Genomic DNA, 23,814 nt, shown 5'->3' on the forward strand with positions numbered 1-23,814 from the left:
GAGGGACACCTCTGAGAGCTGGAGCACCACTTAGCTCCCCAGCCATCCCACAAGTCACTGCAGTGACTTACCTCTCCAGCCAGTCACTGCAATGGCAGTGACCCCGTGTATGAATATCCTCTGAAGAGCAAGATTACTGGTTCAGGTTGTGAATGGGTCAGACACACAAGGAATATTCAAATGTGTTCCTTCTGACTGCTCTTGACTGTCCTATTTTGGTTCATATTTTATGAAGTGACCTTACATCATCTCAGCCACCATTGTTGTGATTTCTGTAAAGTGGTTATTTTTTTAAATGTGTTCACCATAAATTCACAGCAGACCTTGCCTTAGCAAGTTTGACAAATTCCCATACAAATAACAAATAGAAAAGTTCTTTCTGATTCAAATCCTCTTTCTGCCACCTGCTCTCACCTGATAAATAAAAGTAATTAATACATAAATAAAATTAGCACTCTTCATCTTTTCTCACCTAAAATATTATAATACTTTTCCTGAATCAGTAGTAATTTACAGGTGACTTATATAACAAAAGCTGAGCTATTGTTTATTTTTCCTGCGATGTGTCTTCAACCTTGTCACACACACGAACTAATCAAAGATAATAATATTTAGTCTAACTTTACAGAATACCACCCAAAGCTTAAAATTTAGGTCTTCAGGATCCCCCCACCCGCTATCTAGCCATTTGTCTCTCAGCATACATACAGTTCATCTGCCTGTCTTGGCATATTTACTTTTTTGTTCTTTTACCCTTTAGCCTAGGCAAGGTGCCTCTTCAGAGAGCTTTTGATTTGATTGATTATCTTAGAAATGAGACCTGTACTGCACCCATCACTGAAGCCCTGTTCCAGACAGAACTCATCTATAACCTTGAAGAACTGGGGCACATGGATCTGGCCTCAAAACTGGTGGTAAATCTGCCTTTTTGCCAAGTTCTCTTTGTTGCTTGCCTTTCCTGGTGTTATGCATGTTCTGTTCAGCACTAATAGACTGAAAAAGCAACCAGTTGAATTCCATTTTCTTCACTTAGTTATGAAATCTTTACTTTGAATCAAAATGTCATTTCTTACCTTGATGAGTTGATGAAGGGTTAACATGACATGATCTTGTCTGAATATCAAAATACAGACTTCTGAGAAAATGGGGCCACATGAAAAGAAAACGTCTCTATTCATATCTTGGTTTATTTTTATATAATAAATGCTTGAAATAGGCCCTTTTGCAAAGTAGTGCTCCCCATTCATTTCCTAGTGGTCATTATAAAATGACAGTTATGTTTGTACTGAGAATATTCTGTTTTGGGAGTCCTCACTGATAACTGTCTTATGGATCGTGATGCTGGTGAACGTAAGTTTCCTTGCAAAGCACTAAAGGAGCCTTGGTATTGGAGACTGTTTTAGCTTTTTTAAAACCAACTGCCTGATCTTAACAGTTGTTATTTTCGACACTTTCAGTATTAAATTGTTGACAGTGTCTTTAAAAGTTTGGGAAGGAGTGATGAATTCTTTGTCTTATCTAATTCTCTGAATCACATTCTGACAACAAGGTTTGCTTTATAAACTAGTCAGGTTTTCCAAGGACCAGGCAAAAGGCAGCTTTCAGGAAAAAGAAGAAGGTGATGGGCCAGGAATTAGATTAAGTCTTTTAAGATTTTGGTGTCCTCACTGTTAAAAAGAAGGTGTTGGATTGCTTTTTTTTTTTTAATCCTCTTTTCTGCTGCTCTTTCTATTACGCCGCACAACCCCTGTTATGACTTCTCTCATCACGTGCGAGATTCTCAGTGCGGGGAGGGAGCGCAGGACAGGGGGCCATATGGAGTTTGAAAAGCACCTTTCCTACAAGTTTCTGATCTGAACCCAAAGGAGCCACACACCCCCATCCCTACCCGTAAGTGAGATGCTTCAGTTAGGTGATTTCTGAGGCATCTTCTAATTACTAAGATTTTTATCATTCTTCTATTTCACAAGGCTTTCAACTACCAGCCTTAATAAAAACCAGCACCTGCAATGTGACCTGGCCCATAGTGACACTCAATAAATGTTGAATGAATAAGTGAGTGAAACATACCAGAAACAAGTACATTTCGGTGCTTATTATATTCTGCACACCCTGCTTAGTGCTTAATGCAGATTACCTCATTTAATCCTCACACAATGCCAAATAGCTATTTCTACCCCCATTACATAGATGAGAAACTAAATAAATTCCCCAGAGTCACTTACCTAGTAAATGATAAAGCTGAGATTCAAACCCAGATTACTTTCATTCCAGACTGCTCTTTGTGTTATATGGCTGTATTTTGTGTTTTAGCAATGTCATCTTTCAGAGGATACCCTTTTATTGGAAAAATCAAAGCCGTTTCTTGCTATCTTTTTTTCCCCTTTTTTAAACTGATATTTTAAATCAAAATAGTTTGAAGGCTTGTTAAAGTTCATGATGGCAGAAGCCACTCTTCTGCCTGCCTCTCTCCATTAACTCTGTTGAGGGCCTGGTGTCAGGAAGCACTTGATACTCAGGCTGTCCCTGTGCTGAGAACACAGGTGCTGAACTCAGTTCAAGGAGTTAGATCTTTTGAATATTTTCCTACTGTGACACTCAGCTAACTCTGCATCTTCATCCCAAATGATGATTTCCAGTTTCCCGGGCAGGTATGTGTTCAGAACATAGCAGAATATACATAACCCCAGTCCATGGGATTAGTGGTTAGAGGGCAAGGGCAGGAGGCTTAGTATGTGTTTGTAAGACCCTTACTGCTGGAGGTCTTCGTGCACTTGATTGTTAGTTAAAAGTCATGTTAGCTTTAATTCAAGAGGGAGAAACTGTATCTTTAAAATTCTTATTCTAATCTTAGGGCATTCTAGTAGCATTAAAATTCTTAAAATATGAAATCTGACACACCATAGATGAGATTAGAATGGCAGACCTTTCTGAGACCTTAGATCCAATCTTCAAATCGTATTTGTAAGTAAGACTGATGTCTAATTAATTTTTTAAGTCAGTGTCACCAGAGCATTGTGTACATTTATTGGTCACTGTGTTATTTAGGCTGCGCAGACCCACATAACATATATTACCCATATATCCCATTTTGTGATGTCTTCTGTGGTGTGTGGTGAGTCTGGAAGCACATTTGAGTTGTGTTACATTGTTCACATCTGATGCTAAAATCTGATCTCAGTCATATTCCCGTTTCATCACTTATAACTCTATCATTCTTTTACATACGAGGGCTTGGTGGGATAATCCTTTTGCAATAAAAGCTGACACTTCACTTTTAAGAAGCTCAGTTGACCCAAAAAAGAACTCCCTGGGAACATCAGTGTAAAATTAAAGTAGTAAATCAAAACGTAATATATAACATAAGTGTCAGCATCTTGCCCTGTGTTTTATTTTTAAAACCATTTTGTGTTATTGTTGTTGCATATTATTGCATGTACATAGCTTATATCACTCATCAATTTATTCCCTCTCCCTACCATCTTCACTTTATGAAATCAGAGGATTGAATTCCATTGTTTAATGAGGTTAAATTTCAAAAAATTAATGCAGAACCAGGGAAAAACAGGTTTAATTTTATTTCTAAAAAGGAAAGATAATTTGAAGCACTTGCTGTGATTTATTAATATTAAAAATATAGGGCTTCCCTGGTGGCGCAGTGGTTGAGAGTCCGCCTGCCGATGCAGGCGACATGGGTTCGTGCCCCAGTCCGGGAGGATCCCACATGCCACGGAGCGGCTGGGCCTGTAAGCCATGGCTGCTGAGCCTGCGTGTCCGGAGCCTGTGCTCCTCAACGGGAGTGGCCACAGCAGTGAGAGGCCCGCGTACCGCAAAAAAAAAAAAAAAAAATAAAAATATAACCTGAATCACTTACAAAAAGATTTTATAATCCAAATTTTCTAAAAACAGAATTATTCTTTTTTTAAATACAATCTTTTACTCTTTTATGTTATCATTTGAAATATTTTTTTCAAATGATAAAAATGATCCAGCTTGCAGGACATTAGTTCCCTGACCAGGAATTGAACCAGGGCCGCCGTGGCAGTGAAAACGCCAAGTCCTAACCACTGGACCGCCAGGGAATTCCCCTGAGATATATTTAAAATCAGCTGTTTGGGGACTTCCTCTTGACTCTTTGGTACAGAGTATAAGTAGTAAAGTTATACCCCGTAATTCCAATGGAGTAACTGCTCAGGAATTTAGCATCTTCAAGTGTCAGGTTTCCCATACTTCCAGTACTTTAAAGTTCTGTTTTTCCCCACTGGCTTCTTTGTTTTAGTAAACTCTTAAGGATCATTGCCATCTTTCTCCACTGAATTTTTTTTAATGGTATTGTAAGTATGGAACTTTTTTCTCTCTCTCTCTCTCTCTCATTCTTCCTTTGTTTCTTTTTGACAGTTATGAGTAGCTTTTAAATTTCTTTTCTGCATCATAATGCTATCATGAAGCCATTGAGAAAGTCAGGACAGTGGAAGACAACATGTGCCAGTGCAGTCATGTGTATCCAGCAGGATCTCCTGCATTGCTTTTATGTTCCTTGCACTATCAGTCAGCATGGCAAGTATTTTTCCACTTCACATCTTCCCAATGACTGGCAAGCTTTGTTACTCACACGTTCCACAAGGTGTCTTTTCTCTATTTCATTGCTTTTGAAGCAAACAAACAAAAGGGAGTTTGAGTCCGTCTTCTTGTACAGATTCCTTTTTCCATTCTCACAGTCAGATCCACAAGAGACTTATTCAGAGAAGGTCTGGTGAGAAAATGGCCTCAGCAGTTTAAAACTCTCCAACTAGGATTCATTTTAACTATTGACAGAGGCACTCTAGAAGAATATGCTCTGTGAGGAGCCTGAACTAATGTGGGGGTGTTAAGAGGTGTTGTATGTGGTCATCTGTGGCACTTGACTACTTGAGATGAGACATGGCAGTGATGGTGTTAGAGTACCAGTGGGAGGAGACCCTCCTGTGCCGAGAACCCTGTGGGCCGGGATGCCTCTAAATTTTCGTTTTGAGTCTCCTTATTTGTAGCCATGAAGATTTTCTAAAAAAATACCTATCAGCATTTTTATATTAGAATTTTTGTTCCTTTTAGTGACATTCATAAATGCATATTTTATATGGTGATTTTTTTTTTAATCCCCTGTGTCCTCACTCCTCCCCCCTGCACCACAGCTTGGAATATGGAGATAGTTCCATATACTATGAACAGCTTCCACACTTTTGTTCTGAGAAGAGATGAAAAAGAAATAAGATATCTGTTGATTTCTTAATACCACAAGTATATATTTAAGAATGATATCTCATTCAGAAGTAATTATAACAATGGACTTAATAGTAGATGATTCCATTGAATAACTGTTAATTTTCTTAAGTGTGATAAGGTATTATGGTTACATAGGGGAATTGCATGCTGAAGTATTTATAAATGAAATATCATGATATCTATAACTTACTTTCATATAGTTGAGCTAAAACCAGAAAAATATGTGTGTATGTGTTGCTATACACAAATGTAAGAGTGTTAAAAAAAAACAGTGAATCTAACATATGGGTATTTTACTATTCTTGGGGCTTTCCTGTAGGTTTGAAATTTTTTTAAATAAAAAGTTGGGGAAGGAGAAAAATAACTATAAACAACTATTCTTCCCTGCAGGCCTCATTTTCTTGCTAATTTGATTAGATTAATTTGTTATAGCATCAAACTAGATGATATTTTAAATATTCCTTTAACACTGGATTCAGAAACATTTAAGCGTCTACCCATCAGTAAAGAAGTATATTTTTCTCTCACTGCTGAATGGATTTATGGATTCTGAAGTCACGAGGTCAGGAAGTTCCAGCTTCCTTCCAGCAGTGGTGATAGGTGATACTTTTTGGCAGGAAAATAACTTCTAGCTGAGTATACACAGAAGAAAGGTTCCCTACTGCACGGAAGTCATTAATTCTCTCTGTCTTATGTCATTAAGTCCACCTTGGCTATAGCAACCTTATTTATGGGCTTAGTTATTGAAGGGTTCTATCCCAGCTCTATGTGGACTTCATATGTCAGTTGATATTTAGTGAGTAATGCCTGTGTCCCCCTTTTTTTTCTCTTTGGGTGAGTGTTGGGAAAAAAGAGAACTAGTTGTCCTGATTTTTCTGGTTGTCCTAATTATGATCACTCTGTTACAATCTATTCTGTCTCTCTAGACCAAGGTATTTAAATTGCTTCAAAGGCAAATCCAGCAGCAGACGTGGACTGATGAGGGCAGCCCATCTGCTCGGGAACTGCGATCAGCCTTGCTAGACTTTGCTTGCACCCACAGCCTGGAGAACTGCAGCACTGCCGCCATGAAGCTGTTTAACGACTGGGTGGCATCCAATGGAACTCAGAGGTGATGTGCGCGTCCACTCAAATGACCTCGCTTTCTCTTCTGTGCCCTACATCGTATACTGAAACCAGGACCTCTGCGTCCTGGGTCATAAATGTTATACATCAGTGCTGATGTAGGTGAACTCTATGTACCTGATTCTCAAGCACGACTGTTTGTGTGTGTGTGTGTGTGTGTGTGTGTGTGTGTGTGTGTGTGGTAAAGTACATATAAAGTTTAACATCTTAACAATTTTTAAGTGTACGGTTCAGTAGTGCAAGTATATTCACACTGTTGTGCAACAGATCTCCAGAATTCTTTCATCTTGCAAAACTGAAACTCTTTACCCAAACAGCAGCTCCCCATTTTCCCCCCACTCTGGCCCTTGACAGCCGCCATTCTACCGTCTGTTTTAGGAGTTTTACTGCTCTAAATACCTCATATAAGTGAAATCATACAGTATGTGTCTTTTTGTGACTGGTTTATTTCACTTAACATAATGTCCTTAAGACTCATCCATGTTGTAGCATATGTCAGAATTTCCTTTCTTTTTAAGGCTGAATAATCCATTGTATGTATGTACCACATTTTGTTCATCCATTCATCCATTGATAGACATTTGGGTTGCTTCCACCTTCTGGCTCTTGTGAATAATGCTGCTATGAACATAGGTGTACAAATACCTCTTTGAGACCCTGCTTCAGTTCTTTCATATATTGTATATACCTAGAAGTGGTATTGCTGGATCATATGGTAGTTTCATTTTTAATTTTATAAGAACCCCCATAATGTGTTCCATAAGGACTGTGCTATTTTAACAGTGCACAAGGGTTCCAGTTTCTCCACATCCTCACAGATACTTATTCTCTGGGTTCTTGATGGCAGCTCTCCTAATGGGTGTGAGGCGTCAAATCTCTTTTAGGAGTAAAACACAGCAGGTGGAGTTAGCAGTTAGTAGAAATGTTTTTGATGATGATTGGTTCTCTCCAGGTTCCTTACTGGGCATTATGGGAAAAGATTCAAGCATCAGGTGGGGTATTTGGGTAACCTGTTGAAGCCCTCTTCAGCTCTGAGATCTTGATAAGGCAGCAAACTGTGCTTCTACCCCTCTTCTCACCCCTCCTGCTACATTTGCTGCTGTATTTCGACCATGGGACTTACCACACTGTATTATGATGTATATATTTACTGTTCTGTACTTGGTGATAGCCTGTGAGTTCCTGAGGGCAGAGACTGTGTCTCATTCTTCTTCCCCTCCACAATGTCCAGCCAGTTGCTTGCCTGGTTCTTTGTGGGTACACAGTGAATAATTATTGTATTAAATTGAATTGATATTCTTTTAGTCACACCACTAAGAAAGTAGCAACCACTGAATTAATCATTTTCTTGACAATTAATTGTACAGTAAAGACTGTTATTATTACCTGCTCTGTACCCCAGAACACTACCACTAGTCAATTCCTTGCCTTTGTATTCAGGTTTTTTTTTTTTCTTGTTCTTCTCATATTTGACCACCTCTCTTACAGCCTACCCACTGATGTCATGACGACTGTGTTCAAGGTTGGAGCGAAAACTGAGAGAGGCTGGTCATTCCTCTTAAGCAAATATGCCTCTGTAGGCTCTGAAGCAGAGAAGAATAAAATACTTGAAGCTCTTGCCAGCTCAGAGGATGTACGGAAACTTTACTGGTATGAAACCACCAAAGGAATATGATCTATAGAAACCAAAAGCATAAAAGCACCATGCTCCTCCGGTGGGGATCCCCCTTTTCCTCCCTTTGCTCACAGGCCGGACCTGACTTGGACAGTATGGTGAGGAGCCTGCATGTGCAGGGCTTCGTCTCAGGGATCGGACCTGCACCCATAAGAGGCAGTGCTTTGCCCAGAAGAGACTGGAGATGCCAAGAGTCACAGCCCTGCTTTCTCCTTAAAAACGTCTTCATCCCCTTGGCATGTTGTCTTTAATTCCACAGTTAGTGCTTCGTTCTTTTTGGTCAAGGCATTGTTCTGTCGCAGCTGTCATTTTGAAAATGCAGACACTTCAGAAAAAGGTACCATGTAAAAGCTGATAGGTTACACCTTCATGCGAGTTTGTCAGGCTTTTCCTTTTTAATTACTCAGCTGATAAAGACCTGAAAATGGAAGCTTCACATGGGGAAAAAAGGGCAGTGAGTAGGGCCTCCCAACAGGAAGAACAGTCAGTGGCAGGGGAGAGGAGCTCTGAGTAGCCTAGAGAAATAGGAAGTATCTCGAAAGAAAGTCAGTGCCAGGAAGGGGTGGAGGGAGGCACTTGGGTCTCGTTGCTTCTCTTGTATAATTTTGCTCATATAAATCATAATAGTGTCCCAGAGATGTCTTCAGCACCTGCCCAGATCCACTTTCCAAAGGATACACTGTAAATGGTCATTTTCTTTAAAGTAGTAGCCAGCCTCTGACCCAAACAAATAGAGAAAAGGTTTTGTTTTTAAATTAGTTATAATTTTGTTTTAGACTATTAATACACTGATAAATTTCCACGAGAAAGTATTTAAACAGTACCTAAGAAAATGGTGTAAAACGTGAAAGTATCTCTTGTTTGATCCTTTACTTCTGTTCTTATCCTCTCCTCTGTTAACAGTGTCAGTCCTGGTCTGAGTATTTATAGGTTTATACTATACCCAGTGATTTGTGATGTTCTTTTTAGTGAATGATCAGTCTTTGAGATCTACCATAAAGCCTACTTCATTTTTTTATAGCTGTGTATTATTCCATAACATGGCTCTATCATAGTTTATTAATCCATCACATCTCAGTGAGCATTTGGGTTTTTTCCCCTATTAAAAATACTGCTGCATTCTTTTAGGGGTATGTGTTTTCTCACTATAAGCAGATATTATCACATAGTAAATGCTTACATTCAAATGCCCAGCTTTAATATTTATTAGCTGTGTAACTGGGGCAATTACATAACCTCAGCTTCTTAAACTGTAAAATGTGGATAGGTAGTAATGACCTATTTCAAGCATTGTTATTCAATAATTTAGAACATTATCTAGTACACATGAAGTATCAGTAAATTTATTGAGTGTATTCTGAAATGTATCTTCATTTTCATATGACAGCCCAGTTTTTTTTTTTTTTTGCGGTATGCGGGCCTCTCACTGCTGTGGCCCCTCCCGTCGTGGAGCACAGGCCCTGGACGCGCAGGCCCAGCCGCTCCACAGCATGTGGGATCCTCCCGGACCGGGGCACGAACCCGTGTCCCCTGCATCGGCAGGCGGACTCTCAACCACTGCGCCACCAGGGAAGCCCACAGCCCAGTTTTTTAAGAGTAATAAGATACCTCCCTATTCAAATCAAATCGTTTTTTAACGGAAAAAAATGCTAGTCTTCAGAATTATAATAAATTCTACTAGAATTTATTTCCTAAATGTCCTTATTACATCAAGAACTATTTATTACTATGTGACAGTACATTAAACTGCTTATCTCATTGGTGAGTTTTTCCTCCATTTAAAAAAAATGACAAGTTTTCACTCTATTAATGAATCTTAGACTAACCCCAAGCTTATATCCCTTGAATTGCCACAGAGCTTTAATTAGGAGACCAGTATTAATTTAAATTCAGTCATCACTTCATCATGAATAATTCTGGAAGCTAAATCTGCTTTGCTCTTCAGGTTAATGAAAAGTAGCCTCGATGGAGATACCATCCGAACACAAAAGTTGTCATTTATCATTAGAACAGTGGGCCGGCATTTTCCTGGACACTTACTGGCGTGGGATTTTGTCAAAGAGAACTGGAGTAAGCTTGTACAGAAGTAAGTTTCTCAAAGAATCCCTAATTTTTAGTGTTCGCGGGCTCTGCATTTGAAAACAGTTCCCAGGGTTGTACTGGTTCGCAAGAGTTACGTGTTGCTGTGAGACGAAAAATGCTTCAGTTCTAGTTTAACTAAACACCCAGAAATCCGTAAACATAATTCCGTAGTTCCATGGCAGGAGTCATGTAACAGTGGTGTTCCATGGAAGTTCCACTGGTGCTAATCAAACCCAACCTTGCTCCCCGCTGGCTCACATGGCTTGGCCTGGCCACGCCACGGACTCTTTCAGAATAGCTGTTTAGTTACATGTGTTGAAAATACCTCCTCACTACCAGGGGATTGGTTAGGAGCTCACACCCAGCTCAATAGCACATGTAGCTCATTTTTTCCTTTAAATCAATAATGACACCTTCTGGGTGTCTGATGTGATTTTTGAGGAGAAAATGGGCCAAGAATTTCTCTGGAACTCCTTCTGCCCACTCTTTCCTCCCACTGGCAGAGGTGTGTATGGGATGACTCCGGATGTACCGAGCTGCCATTCCCAGGGGCAGGACTCCTCTCTGCCTTGGGCATGTGTAGCTTACATTAAACATTTCCTTTGCACTCAGGAACTTTGCTTACCGGCAGCTGACTCATTTTTTTGCTTTTCACCCTTATGTTTGTGTTGCTTCAGGTTCCATCCGGGGTCCTATACCATACAAAGTATTGTTGCTGGATCAACTCACCTGTTTTCAACAAAGGCACATTTATCTGAGGTTGGTTGTATAAAATGCTACTGGGGAGGTTGGGTATCCCTTTGCCCTCAGGGTGCTCAGTTTAAGTCAGATGGTGGCTTCTCATGCCAAATCCTGTCCCTTCTCTCTGTCTGCCTTCATCAATGCTAATGATTCTGCATCTGGATTATTTCTAAAGGGTAGATATACAGCAATGAGGAAAAATCCTGATTCCATTCTCAACAATATTCCTTTGTCTCCCTAATACAAATGAGTTTTTTGAATTAAAATCAACATATGCCAAGTTTCTTTGTAGGTGGTGATTAAATTGTTTTTGAAGAATTCCATTCCAAGGGTAAAATTGGGCACCAGGCCTAACTTTAGACTCTACCTTATTTACTGTTACTTGCCCTTTTTTTTTTTTTTCCTCCTACTTTAGATTTGAAAAATTCATCCTTGTGGGAGTAAGGGGAATTCATTTTTAAAAATTACTTCACATTTCACCATACTTGATCAGGAACTCGATGTAAATACCTCAAATATTAAAATACAATATTTCTCATCTCTACTTCTCTTAAGACATCAGCACGGCCATCACTAACTTAAAGCTTATTTGAAAAGGATATTCAGAGTTACCTGAGAAATACCATCCTTTTCTTGTTTTGAAATACTTCTGTGTGCAACTTACAGGTCCAGGCATTCTTTGAAAATCAGTCAGAGGCAACCTTTCGACTTCGTTGCGTCCAGGAGGCTTTGGAAGTCATTCAGCTGAACATCCAGTGGGTGGAAAAGAACCTTAAAACTCTGACGTTTTAGCTGTAGCATGCATACCTGCACCTCATTCGGTCACCCATTCAGACAGCTTGTTAACTTGGGCTCTGCTGCTTTTGCAAAAGCCAGGGTGAAACCAGGATCGCTGCTGAGTTGTTTGCACTCTTAGGAGTTATAGTTTGCTCAGGGCCCGTCTGTGTTTTTCATCTGTCTTTTCTAAAATGTCTTTGGGCAGTGTGTAGTTATTTATTACCAAATTATATTCATCTACATGCCAACCATCTACAAAAACAATGGGTAATTTTCTACTTTGAAGATATTCAAATGGAGAAAAAATATCTGTTTTGGAATTCTGTTCTATCTCTCAGTATCTGGAAAGTGCTGACACCGTGAAATAAGGAAAGAGCTACCATAGGAGCCACCATCTTTGCAGGCTGCTGGTTTATTAGCCACTTGTTGCTTCTTGTTGAGAGATGTTATTTGAATGCGGTTCAAAGTTAGCTTCAAAAAGTATGGTAATGAAGTCAACGAAGCGTGCAACTATACAGAACTGACCTCAAGTGTGCAGATCTACTTTGACTGGCGGTTTTGAATAATCCTTTATTTTCTGGAAGAAGTTTATAACTATTATATTTTTTTTCTGAAGAATAGCCAGGTGCTACAGAATTTTTAATTTTTTGTTGTATTGTAAAGCTAAATAACAAGGCCAAAAGATTAAATTTTCCAAATATTTAACACTTCCTTTTTCATCTTTCAGGAAAATATTTCAAACCGAGTTAACGTTAATTACAATTATTTTACTTATGAATTCCAGTATTCTCCAAACCTCTGTACACCTTTATCACTCCCTGCCATAGATACACCTTATGTTATAAATAAGTATTTCTACATTTATGGCAAGCATTTTTTTAATACTGATGTCTCTTATCCTGACTTTATTACTAAGAATACAATTTGTTTAAGTTGCTTTTTGGCATAATCAGACACTTTCTCTGAATCATACCCGTTGGGTGGATTTTCATTTTATATGATAGAGTTGCATATTAGAAGCATATTTTAAAATAGGGCCTTTGAGAAATTGAACATTTTTATTTAAAGTTCACCACAGTACCTTAAAGGAATAAAGAGAATGTGGGTAGGAGTAACTTGATTTAGGTTTAATATGGTGGGCTTTGAATTTTTTCTACTGTCAGAACCAGTACTTTTCTTGAGTTGAAAAATCAAAGTTTTCTTTTGTAATGGCCAAACGAACAGATTATAAGGAATCGCCATGGAAGGAAAGAAAGAAGGAAAGAAGAAAGAGAGAGAGGAAAGCTTCCAAAACTGTATGGCAGTCTTACTCCTTCTAAAGGAGGAATACCGTACTTGAATTTTTTGAGTTATGCAGACTTATACCTAGATTGTTGTGTTTCTTTGATTCTTAGGAGAAAAGCTTTCTTCGTAATAATTCTTGTACTTTATATTTTGCTTGAAAACATCTACATATATAAAGAGGATATTTACCCATTTTTCACCTAAGATTTTCCCATGGAATTCCATCCTTTTTAATGTTATGCTGTCCCATCTATATGGGGCTTCCAAAAACTAACTCTAAGTCAGGAATATAAGGTTAAATAATAGGTAGAACATGTAGTATAATAAGTATTATTGGAGCTTTTGGAGTTTTTTTTCCCCCAGAATTTTATTTCACCACTGTATTTCTGAGAACTCAAATAGATTGAAGCACAGAAGAATAGGATTCTGTCTTACATGAGCACATAGATCCATGACACAGTTAAGTACTGTTTGACAAGTGTTATATTCATTGCAGAGAGACGGTCTACTTGAATTAATAAAAAGACACATCATACTAGATTACTATTATGATGTGCCTTCTTATTGTAGAAGAAAACAATGTATGCTTTGGAGGTCTGAAAGGCTATGAAAGTAGAAATCTAAGGAGTCCACTTTGTTTATATCTAATCACTTGTTAATACCAAGTGATTAGACATAATTAAACTGAAGTACTGTCAGCTGCCACCATAAGTTTGTGCCTTCCTCCATCTTGTTTTATATAAATCTCTTTAAGTGAAACTGTGTTGTTTGCCATTGTTTTGGTGTTCATGAACTTTCTTACTGTCACTGGTTCTACTTAATGCTAATGTCCTTTGCCTTTCGTGTTTTCATTTTACTGTACTTTAGCCACTGTAGGAACAAAGAGCTGTCAGAAGAGTTCTGGGTATATAGATATTGAGCCGCGTCAGTCTTACTGGGTACAGAACAGAATCCTTTCTGAATATTGGGAAGAAAGAAATGAAAGTTAAGTGATGAGTTTGTTGGATTACCGATAGCCTGTTATTGAGTTGGATTTTAAAAGAGTCTACTCCATCTAAAGCACCTGGAATGATAATCTGCGGTCAGATTGCTGAACATTCACATAGTCCCCATGTATTTCATGGGGCTGCAGGGAAGGTGTATGCATCTCAGGAGATGTGTCATCAGCAGGAACAGCAGTTCCTGGGCTGAGTTTGCAAAACAAGACCTGAATTTCGTAGGTATGATGTAGCTCTTCTCCCTTTTGCCTTTGTTTTTTTTTTTTTTTTGAATTGGAATTGACTCTCTTTTTAAAGAGCTTTCTTCCTTCTTCTGCCCTCACACCCCCATTTGTACTTTAAAAAGCTTATGTAAATATATATATATATATTTATTTTTTTGCTGGGTTTTACTTTCTTTTATTTTGTGCTTCATTCTCCACATTGACAAGTAAGTACCAAATGAAAAATGGAAGTCCAAAAGTATGATAAACCTCCTCTTCTCCCTTTCCCTTATTGCCTGCATGGGCAATAGCTAATAGAATAGTGGATTGATTTCTTTGAGTGGCTCTTTGGGGGTATATACTTTTTAAATGTATGTATGTGTTTTGAAATGTTTTTATATTTTTTCATTTTAATATAGTTAGTCCTGATGAAAAGTAAAATATTGTCCTGTGAAAATCTCTTCTACCCTTCCTATTTTTCCTGTATGGACAACAGCTACAGAGTAATTACTTGATTTCCCTTTTTGGAAGGAGATGGTAATAGTGGGAGAAGGGCAGAGTATGTTCTTTTTAAAATGTGTACAAATGTGTTTGCTGCTATTTTGTGGGTGTTTGATTTTGTATTTCCTTCTTCCTTCTCATGGATAAGTAGATATCTAACGGACTGTGAAGGTCCAAAACTATGACAAATGTCCCATTTTCCCCTCTTCTTATTGCCTGTGTGGACATACTAACAGAGTAGTTGTAGTTTCTGTTGCTTTGATCTAATCTGTTCTTGAGGGCAGGGAGGGGGAGGGTTGTATATTCTTCTTTCAAGTGTACGTAAATGTTATGCTACTTTTTATATATTTTTTAAATTTATTTATTTTTGGCTGCGTTGGGTCTTTGTTGCTGCACGCGGGCTTTCTCTAGCTGCAGTGAGTGGGGGCTACTCTTTGTTGCAGTGCACGGGCTTCTCATTGCGGTGGCTTCTCTTGTTGCAGAGCATGGGCTCTAGGCGCATGGGCTTCAGTAGTTGCAGCATGCAGGCTTAGTAGTTGTGGCACGAGGGCTCAGTAGTTGTGGCTCGCGGGCTCTAGAGCACAGGCTCAGTAGTTGTGGCGCATGGGCTTAGCTGCTCCACGGCATGTGGGATCTTCCCGGACCAGGGCTCGAACCCGTGTCCCCAGCATCAGCAGGCAGATTCTTAACCACTGTGCCGCCCGGGAAGCCCTATGCTACTTTTTAATATTTCATTTTTATATGTGTTCCTCTGCATGAATGCATATATACTTAATGAAAACTGAGGTTCAGAGTATGACAAATCTCTTTTCCCTTTTCCTTATTGCCTCCTTGAGCAATAGCTAGAGTAGTAGTTTTTGTTTTGTGGGGTGGGAGAGAGTGGGGTATGTACTTAATGTATATAAATAAATCTACTACTTTGTATTATAACTAATTCATTTTGTACTACCTCCTTCTCATAGGACATGAAAGTACCTAATGAGACGTGGAGGTCCACATGTTTGACAGTCTCCTCTTGTCCCCTTCCCTTGTTGCTCATGTGGGCAGTAGCTAGTAGTTGATTAGTTTTAGAGGCTCTTTTGTGGGTATTGGGGTACTTTTTAAATATATATTCATGTTTGTACTTCCTTATTATAGTATTTCGTTGGGTACCCAGTCTTTCTCTTGGACCCGTAGGTTGCTAATGAACCACAGAGTTCTGGATGTATAGCAGTCTTCTCCCTTTCCCTTTTTATCTGTGTAGGCAATAATTTTAAAGTAGTTTGGGCTTTTTGAAGTTTTGGGGGGTGGGAAGGGACTAAGGCCAAGATATATACTTTTGAAAATTGTATATGTACAGTGCTAGTTACTATATTGTGTTATTCCATTTTGTACCTGTCCCTTGCTTGGACGTGCAGGTACCTAACGAGATGTGGAGGTCCGGATGTATGAAAATCTCCCCTCTTCCCCTTTCCTTGTTGCCTCTGTGGGCAATAGTTTTAGAGTAGTGTAGATTATTATTTCTACCTCTATCACTCCCTCTCCTGGGAGCGTAGGGATATGTACTTTTTAAAATGTATATAAATGGTTTTTGCTCCTTTTTTCTCTTACTTCATTTTGTACCTAAACCTTTCCATGGATACTTAGGTACATGATGAAAATTAAGGTTCATGCTATGAAAAAAATCTCCTCCCCTTCCCTTGTTACCTGTCTAGGCAATGACTAGTAGCATAGTTGTTTGGAGTTTTTGTTTCTTTTTTTTTTTGGCAGGGTAGTGGGGGATTTCTGGGTTTGCATTTTGTTTTCGTGTCTATAAATGTTTGCTGCATTTTTTTGTTCTTTCACTTCAAACCTAGTGTATTGTTTGGACTTGTAAATATCAAATGTAATGCAGAGGCCCGGATCGAGAGATGTAATAAATCTTTTCCCCTTCCCCTATAGCCTGTGTATACCTACAGTAGTATGAGTACTTGAGGATTTGGTTTTCTGTTCTTTGTTTTGAGGTTTTTAATGGGGAATGAGCTTGTTGGGCAAGATATGTAAATTTTTTAATGTATATAAATGTTTCTGCCTCTTTCGGTGTTTATTTCATTTTGAATCCAGGTTTTTGCATAACTATTTAGGAACTTAATGAAAGTTGAGATTGATTCAATGAAAAATCTCCCTGCTCCCCTTCCCTCATTGCCTGGTGGGCAATGGTAGAAGAATAGATGTTTGGCTTCTGTTTTTGGAGAGGCAGGGATGGGAGAGGTCTGGGTGTGTGTGTGTGTACACACTTTTTTAATATATACAAATGTTTGCTACATTTTGTGTGTTATTTCACTTAGTACCCAGTCCTTTGCTGGGATCTGTAGGTACATAATGAAACATGGAGGTCCAGATGTATGATAAATCTCCTCTACTCCCTTCCCTCACTGCCAACATGGGCAATAGTTTAACAATTTGGGGGTCTTTTTGGTTTTTCTTTTTTTTTTTTTTAAGAGGGAGGAATTATTGGGTTGAGTAGTAGTTAGTGGGAAAGGACAGGGTATGAACTTTTAAAAAATGTGTATAAATGTTTCCATGTTATTGATTTTATACCTAGTCCTTTGGGTAGATGTCAAGGTACCAGATGCAAATTGAGGAGAAGTGTATGACAGCCTCCCCTTCTCCCCTTCCCCTTGTTGCCTGTGTGGGTAACAGCAAGTAGAAGAGTTAGGCATTGTTTGCTTACTTGTTTCATAGAGATTTATATTTTTGGCAGGGGAATGTTCTTAATACATATGAATGTTTTCATTTGTTATTTTCTTTTGTATTTAGTCCTTTACATGGCTATGTAAGGACTAATGAAAATTGAGTTTCATAGATTAAGTTACTTCTTCCTTTCCCACATATTTGCTCCTTCAGCTGGAGCTAGTATAGTTATTGTTTTGTGGTTTTGTTTTATTCCCTCGGATATATGCCTTTAAAGATGTAAATATATACATGAATATATATGATTTGCTTTTCTTCCCCCATTATTTTCCTTTAATACTTAGTCCCTTGCAGGGCTCTGAATGTATCTAACTAAAAATGTCCCACCAGATCCCTACCATCTGACCTAAAGGTGTAGCGTTGTGGTGGTGTAGCTAATGGCAACAGGCATGCAGCAGATAAGATGCAAGAAGACACTTGGATATGGTTGAGTTGTGAAAGCTAATCAGATCCAGCATTTCTTAGGTTGATTCAAACTGAATGAAATGATGAGAAGGGACGTGTACTTTGGAAATCCCAAAAAGTCAAAAAAGACGATACTTCAAGTGTGTTTAAATTTTTTTGCTGATTCATCTCTTAGTGGTAAGCCAGTTGACATACTGCCTAGAACTCACTTGAAGACCCTTGAGAGTAGCTTTTTTTTTTTTTTTTTTGCGGTACGCGGGCCTCTCACTGTTGTGGCCTCTCCCGTTGCGGAGCACAGGCTCCGGACGCGCAGGCTCAGGGGCCATGGCTCACGGGCCCAGCCGCTCCACGGCATGTGGGATCCTCCCGGACCGGGGCACGAACCCCTGTCCCCTGCATCGGCAGGCGGACTCTCAACCACTGTGCCGCCAGGGAAGCCCAGAGTAGCTTCTTTATGAGGCCTGGATTCTGACCCAGTTTGTTGCAGTTCTATCAGTAGCATATTCTTGTGTACTCAGTATAAATTATTTTGGTTTCTGGAATGAATCTTTTGAGTTATTGCCATCATTCTAGTAAATGACAACATGGGCCCCAAAAACTAATCCAAGAAGAATTTGGGTGGCAAACCCTGTCTGTCTTCAGCACCTTACACATGGTAGGGCGAGTTGGCCCTTTCCTACCCAGAGCTTCTCTGCGTGGCTGCACCTGTCTCTCCTCACTTCTCCACTAGCTGAACCATTCCTGTTCATTCTTCCTTTTCGTCTTCAGTGCTTGCACTGTTTGATGTTATCTTATGGTTTTGCATGCATTTCATACATCCAGACCTGTTAGCTTTCAGCATTCTTGAATCATTATTTCACATTGACTCTTCATCCACCACATGGTAAATGTTATGACTCCACATTTGTCTGTATCTAAGAAAATGCATGTGTAAAATCCATCCATCCCTCTCTCCCTCCCTCCAAGCTTCTGAGCACTATTTGTTTGTTTTGCAATTTATAATGAATATAATGCTGAAGAGTTGCCATATTGTTATTTTTAGAAACACTGAGAGATAGGACTCCTAGAAAGTTTGCAAAGAGATGTTATTTACCATATCAAACTCTCAGGTTCTAGTGATGAAAAATTTGCTTATACTTGGCTGTTACTTATACCTGCTGCTGTAGGAAAAATAAAAGTTTATTCATGCCACACTTAACTTTGATCATAAAGAAAAGGGGGCACCTTTTTGGAGTTAGTCATGGTCATCTTTCTTTAGCGGTATTTCTCAACAGTTCTTAATCTGAAATAGTTCAAAGGAAGTAAAGGCCAGGGCTGAGCTGAATGAAATGCTCCAGAACTTGAACTGTCTAAAGCATCAGTTCAGTAATACACTCATGTGTATAAAATGAGAATTACAGCATAATTGGAATATTTGCATTAATCAACAAACTCACATTGAGACACACCATCTTACAGCTAGCTATCTTGATTAAAGCCAAGTGTTCCATATTGCTGTGAAGAATAGTCTGTCAGATGCTTTGGAAAGTAATTACTTCAAAACTTGTAAAAGGTATCACATTTTTGTATTTAAACACTTCTTATAGAGATCTCCAATTCCTTCAATCTGAGCTTGTGGGTAGAATTCTAAATTTGTATCATAATCTTGTCTTTTGTGAAAGATTTTGAAAATAGTATGTATATATAATATTATATATGCAAATTGTGTTTTGTCACTGGTGAAGGGAAAGGCTTATTTTTCTTTATACTTCTGATAACTTGTTTTGCATATGACCAGCACTGACTGAAAGGCATGTGTACCTGCAAACACTGTTGCTTTTTTTGTGAAATGAAAATAAAATTATTTAAATATAAATATTGTGTAGACTATTTGGATAACAAAATTACATATAAAGTGGTTTATCATCTCAGCCCTACCAGGACAGCAACCATATTCATTGTATTTCATAGCTTGCCTCCTACCTCACCAGTGCTCCAGTATCCCTACTGCATGTAACTCAAGGGTTCTCAAACTCATTATCGCCATGTTGGGCTGTCCTGGGCATTGTATGATTATTAACAGCATCCCTGGTCTCTAATGCAAATAGCAACTCCACTACTCACACTCTGACAACCAAAAATGTCTCCAGACATTGCTATTAAAGTTTTCAGTGGATGCGTGAGACTCACTCAGCTACATGTACTCCACACAGGGCAATTATTTTTTAGAATGAGATGGTTCTTGTAAATACACAGATCACTTGAGTAGCCATTTGACACAGTAACAGTGCAGTACCTAAATCAGTATGAGATATGTAACTTGTTATGCCAGTGAAAACAAGGAACTCTTATCTTGAAGGTGAAAGACATTGGATGCTAGCGGAGAATACCTCTTGCCTTGATTCACACATAAGTGGAGTATGAGTGCACAGCTTTTTTTGAGGGGCTCTACCAGAGTTAACAGTTCTGGTCAGGTCTAAAATAAGAGCTTCCTTGTTTGATTCCCATGAGTGGCCTTGGGGGAGAATTGGGAATGTCTTGGGCTCTCAGATGTGGGAACTAGAACCAGTATTCTTATGTATTAATTGTTAGCACTTAAAGTTGGGCATTGTAGGGCAAATACATAGGGTTTTAGGTAAGGGAGACACTATTTCTGGGCAAACAAAAACACCTTGAAGCAATAATACCCTTTTAAAATATTACCATTAATAATATATTGGGGAAAGGTTCTTAGGAATTAAAGATTTTGATCAAAAGTTGCTAGTTCAATTCTGATACTTTGTTTACAGATAATGTACAGTAAAAATTGAACTAAAACCCATTATAAATGTAGAAAAAACATTCTGATTCCAGTGGACTTTTTGGATGTTAACTGACAAAAGTGCTCAACCTGTAAGTTGAGAATTGTTTTATTTGAAGACATTTCTGAGGACTGCAGTCCGGGAAGGCAACCTCTCAGCACTGACAAGCTGTTCCAAAGAGGTAAGGGAGGGGCCGGGATATACAGGAGTTTTTCCTGAAAAAATGTAGTTCAATATCAAAAGATTACTGCTAATCACCAAAAAAAAAGACATCAAGTTAGTGATTTTAGTGCCTTTCTATTTATGAGAAGAGGCAAGAGTCTGGGCTCATTGAAGTTATTGCTTCGAAATGTATCTTACCTAGGGCCAGTATCCTGTTCTTCTCCATTCCGAATTACCCTCAGAGTACACCACTGGGGGCAGCTGCGGTGGCTGAGGGCTTGACAGTGGGCCAAATTCACTGATTACTGAAATGGCAGGCAACTTTTTTTGTTTGTTTTAAATCTTTTGGCTGCACAGCATGTGGGATCTTAGCTCCCCGACCAGGGATCAAACCCACGTCCCCTGCATTGGAAGCATGGAGTCTTAACCACTGGACCTCCAGGGAAGTCCTGGCAGACAACTTTTTTGTCCACAGCAACTCCTTGTGGTCATAAATTCAACCAAGGTTTGAGAGGCATTTCATGCCAAATTTTCCTACAGCACTAGGAAATATGATCCAGGAAATGTTTTCTCTTGCTGCTTCTCCCCATTCCTACAGTTCACTATTACAGTTATTCTGTGTAGAGTTACACATGATCAACGGCCTCAAGACGTTCAGCCATCATTAGTTTTGTCAGAGGCTGGTTACATGTTGGATAGTGCAAGAGACAACTATCTTATATCAAGTGGACAGGATGTAAGGAGGACAGCTAGTATCATTAATAAAATCATAGTACAGCAGGTAGAGGCAAGGCAAAAATAATTTGAGAAACAAGAGAAAAGATTAAAATGATGATTAGTATAACTAGATGTATGTATTAGTATAACTAGATGTAATTTGGTCACAATAAGCCATCAAGTCTACAAGGGAGCCAGATGGAGAAGGCAAATTCTGGAGGGATCAAGTAGAGAGAAAAAAATAAAGTATACCTTTCGTATGAAGATTAAAAACATCTATCAACTTGTTGTAGGTCATAGCACAAGAGGAAAGGCTTTCTGGAAAACAAAGATTAAAAGCCAGTATTTCAGAAAAGTCAAAATTATAAGACTGATTCATTCAGTCCCATATAATTAATTCCTGTTGATCTGGATGAAGCCAGGTTTTCCATTAGAGTTTTGTAATTTCTTACCCATTCTAGTGGTATGATCTAAAAGTCATCAGAAACGTGTTTGTCAAAAAGTCCTTCTTGTGAGTCTTCTTGAAGATCTTCATTTTCTAAAAGCATCTGAGTAAAATAATGATTGTCTATAAATGACTGAATACTTAAAATGGCATGGTTAAAGATCTGATTACAATGCAGCTGACAAGAAACTCGGATATTTCTGTGACATCCAGCCATTTAAGATAACTAGAATTATGACTGATAACATACCAGGACATACCAGATTTTTAGGTTTTGGAACATCTGTATTAATGACATCTACCCATACAATATAAGAAAATTGTACCACCACTTATTTGACCATGTTTCCCATGTAATATACCAAATAAATCTATTTAGTATCTGTCTTTGGGATGTCTCAGGGGCCCTTTGAAGCTTCCCAAAGCTAGCTACAGGTCAGAAGAACTTTGGTTAGAATTTGACTTAGGGAAGTGTGTCAGAGATATCAAAAAGTTTTAAAGCACTCTATCAAATAGGATCATAGGTCACTGTGAAACAATACTTATTCAACCAAAGTGATGAAAGATTTTTAAGTTAAATGCAGATCATTTAGAAGACAAAGAAACTCATATCTAGTATCAAAAGTAGCTCAACATGTCAAGAAAACTTTTTTCTCTTAACAGAAAACAAAACTCCAATACTGAACCAGCTCACCTTCAATAACTAACTTCATTTACCTAATTAAATTTAATCCAATCTCAGCCTGATCATGCACAAAACTGTTCTCGGTCCTCCCTTCCCACAAGCCCTCCACAACTTTCTGTACCTATATTTGTTTATCCCTTATTTTTTTTCTTTCACATTTAGAATTAATCAGCTTTAGGACAAAAATTTTTCCCCTTAACACAATGCATTTCCATTCCTCGTACCTTCTTTTGCTGAAAACACACATCCTACTGTCCTTGCATACTAGAATATTTCCCTTATTTCTAGTAGCTTTACTTACATATTTTAATTAGAATTCTCAACTCTGAAAAACAGTTTCTAGTGAAAACTAAGAAGCAATTACGAACACACCAGTATTTCAATTACGAACACACCAGTATTTCTTGATTGGCAAACTTACGAACATATTCTATAACCTCTAGAAACATACGCTTTCACATAGAGTACTATGTCAATGTGGTACAAGACGTCTCTAATAGAACCAAATGTCGTTAGTTTTCCTCTTATAAAGACAAATGTAGGTAAACTTAGACCTGTTTAGCAATTAATGTTCCAGAATTTTATCTCATTTGAAAGAATCTGGATATTCAGTGAATTCTACCATCTAACTTAGCAAAACTCTAAAGTTTCAAGTTACCAAAAATCTGGGGAAACTATTTTAGATAGACATACTCAAAACATTATTCCTAAAATGTCCCTTTATATTTTATAACTTATGAAAATAATATACCAAGTTAATTCTTGCTGACAAACTCTGCAACAGAAATAATGAATTTATTGACCTTCAGAAAACCTAGGTACAATAAAAATAAGGCATGTCTATTGATTAAACAAACAAGCTTAAGCTAGCTTTAATACCAGATATTAATATTTCCTAGATCACATGAACCTGAAATTCTTTCTGGCCAATTTTCTTTATACTTAGAAATATTTAATTTGCAAGCACTTTTAAGTCAATTAAATAAAGCTCTTTTATAATTTAATTTTGGTAATACTATCTGGAGGTAGAGACATACGTATAATTTGCACAGACATAAACAGACATAACTAGAGATCTCAGAGCTTTACTTTAAAACCTTGGTTATGAATCAGGTATTACAATATAAACTTACTAGTTTATAACAACTGAAATAAGTTTATTTGCTCAGATGACTAAGGCTTTACTCTTTGTGGAAAAGACTTAAGATTTGTGTTTGTCTATGATAAATCCTTACGGAAGCTGTGAATTTGATTTTGGTG

General features: G+C 38.3%; 1 protein-coding gene across 1 annotated transcript in view; it reads left to right on the forward strand.

Moving 5' to 3' along the window:
- LNPEP (leucyl and cystinyl aminopeptidase) overlaps positions 1 to 15,097 on the forward strand; it is a 97,061-nt gene extending 81,964 nt beyond the window's left edge. Inside the window, exons 13-18 of the mRNA XM_024737663.1 lie at positions 761 to 914; positions 6,189 to 6,373; positions 7,876 to 8,037; positions 10,008 to 10,148; positions 10,822 to 10,903; positions 11,552 to 15,097. Of these exons, the coding sequence (XP_024593431.1) occupies positions 761 to 914; positions 6,189 to 6,373; positions 7,876 to 8,037; positions 10,008 to 10,148; positions 10,822 to 10,903; positions 11,552 to 11,677 (850 nt within the window). The 3' untranslated portion in view covers positions 11,678 to 15,097. The remainder of the gene's footprint in view (positions 1 to 760; positions 915 to 6,188; positions 6,374 to 7,875; positions 8,038 to 10,007; positions 10,149 to 10,821; positions 10,904 to 11,551) is intronic.
- Positions 15,098 to 23,814: the final 8,717 nt, after the last annotated feature.

The sequence above is a fragment of the Neophocaena asiaeorientalis genome, unplaced genomic scaffold (assembly GCF_003031525.2).
Source record: "Neophocaena asiaeorientalis asiaeorientalis breed wild unplaced genomic scaffold, Neophocaena_asiaeorientalis_V1.1 scaffold573, whole genome shotgun sequence".
Classification (NCBI taxonomy): Eukaryota; Metazoa; Chordata; class Mammalia; order Artiodactyla; family Phocoenidae; genus Neophocaena; species Neophocaena asiaeorientalis.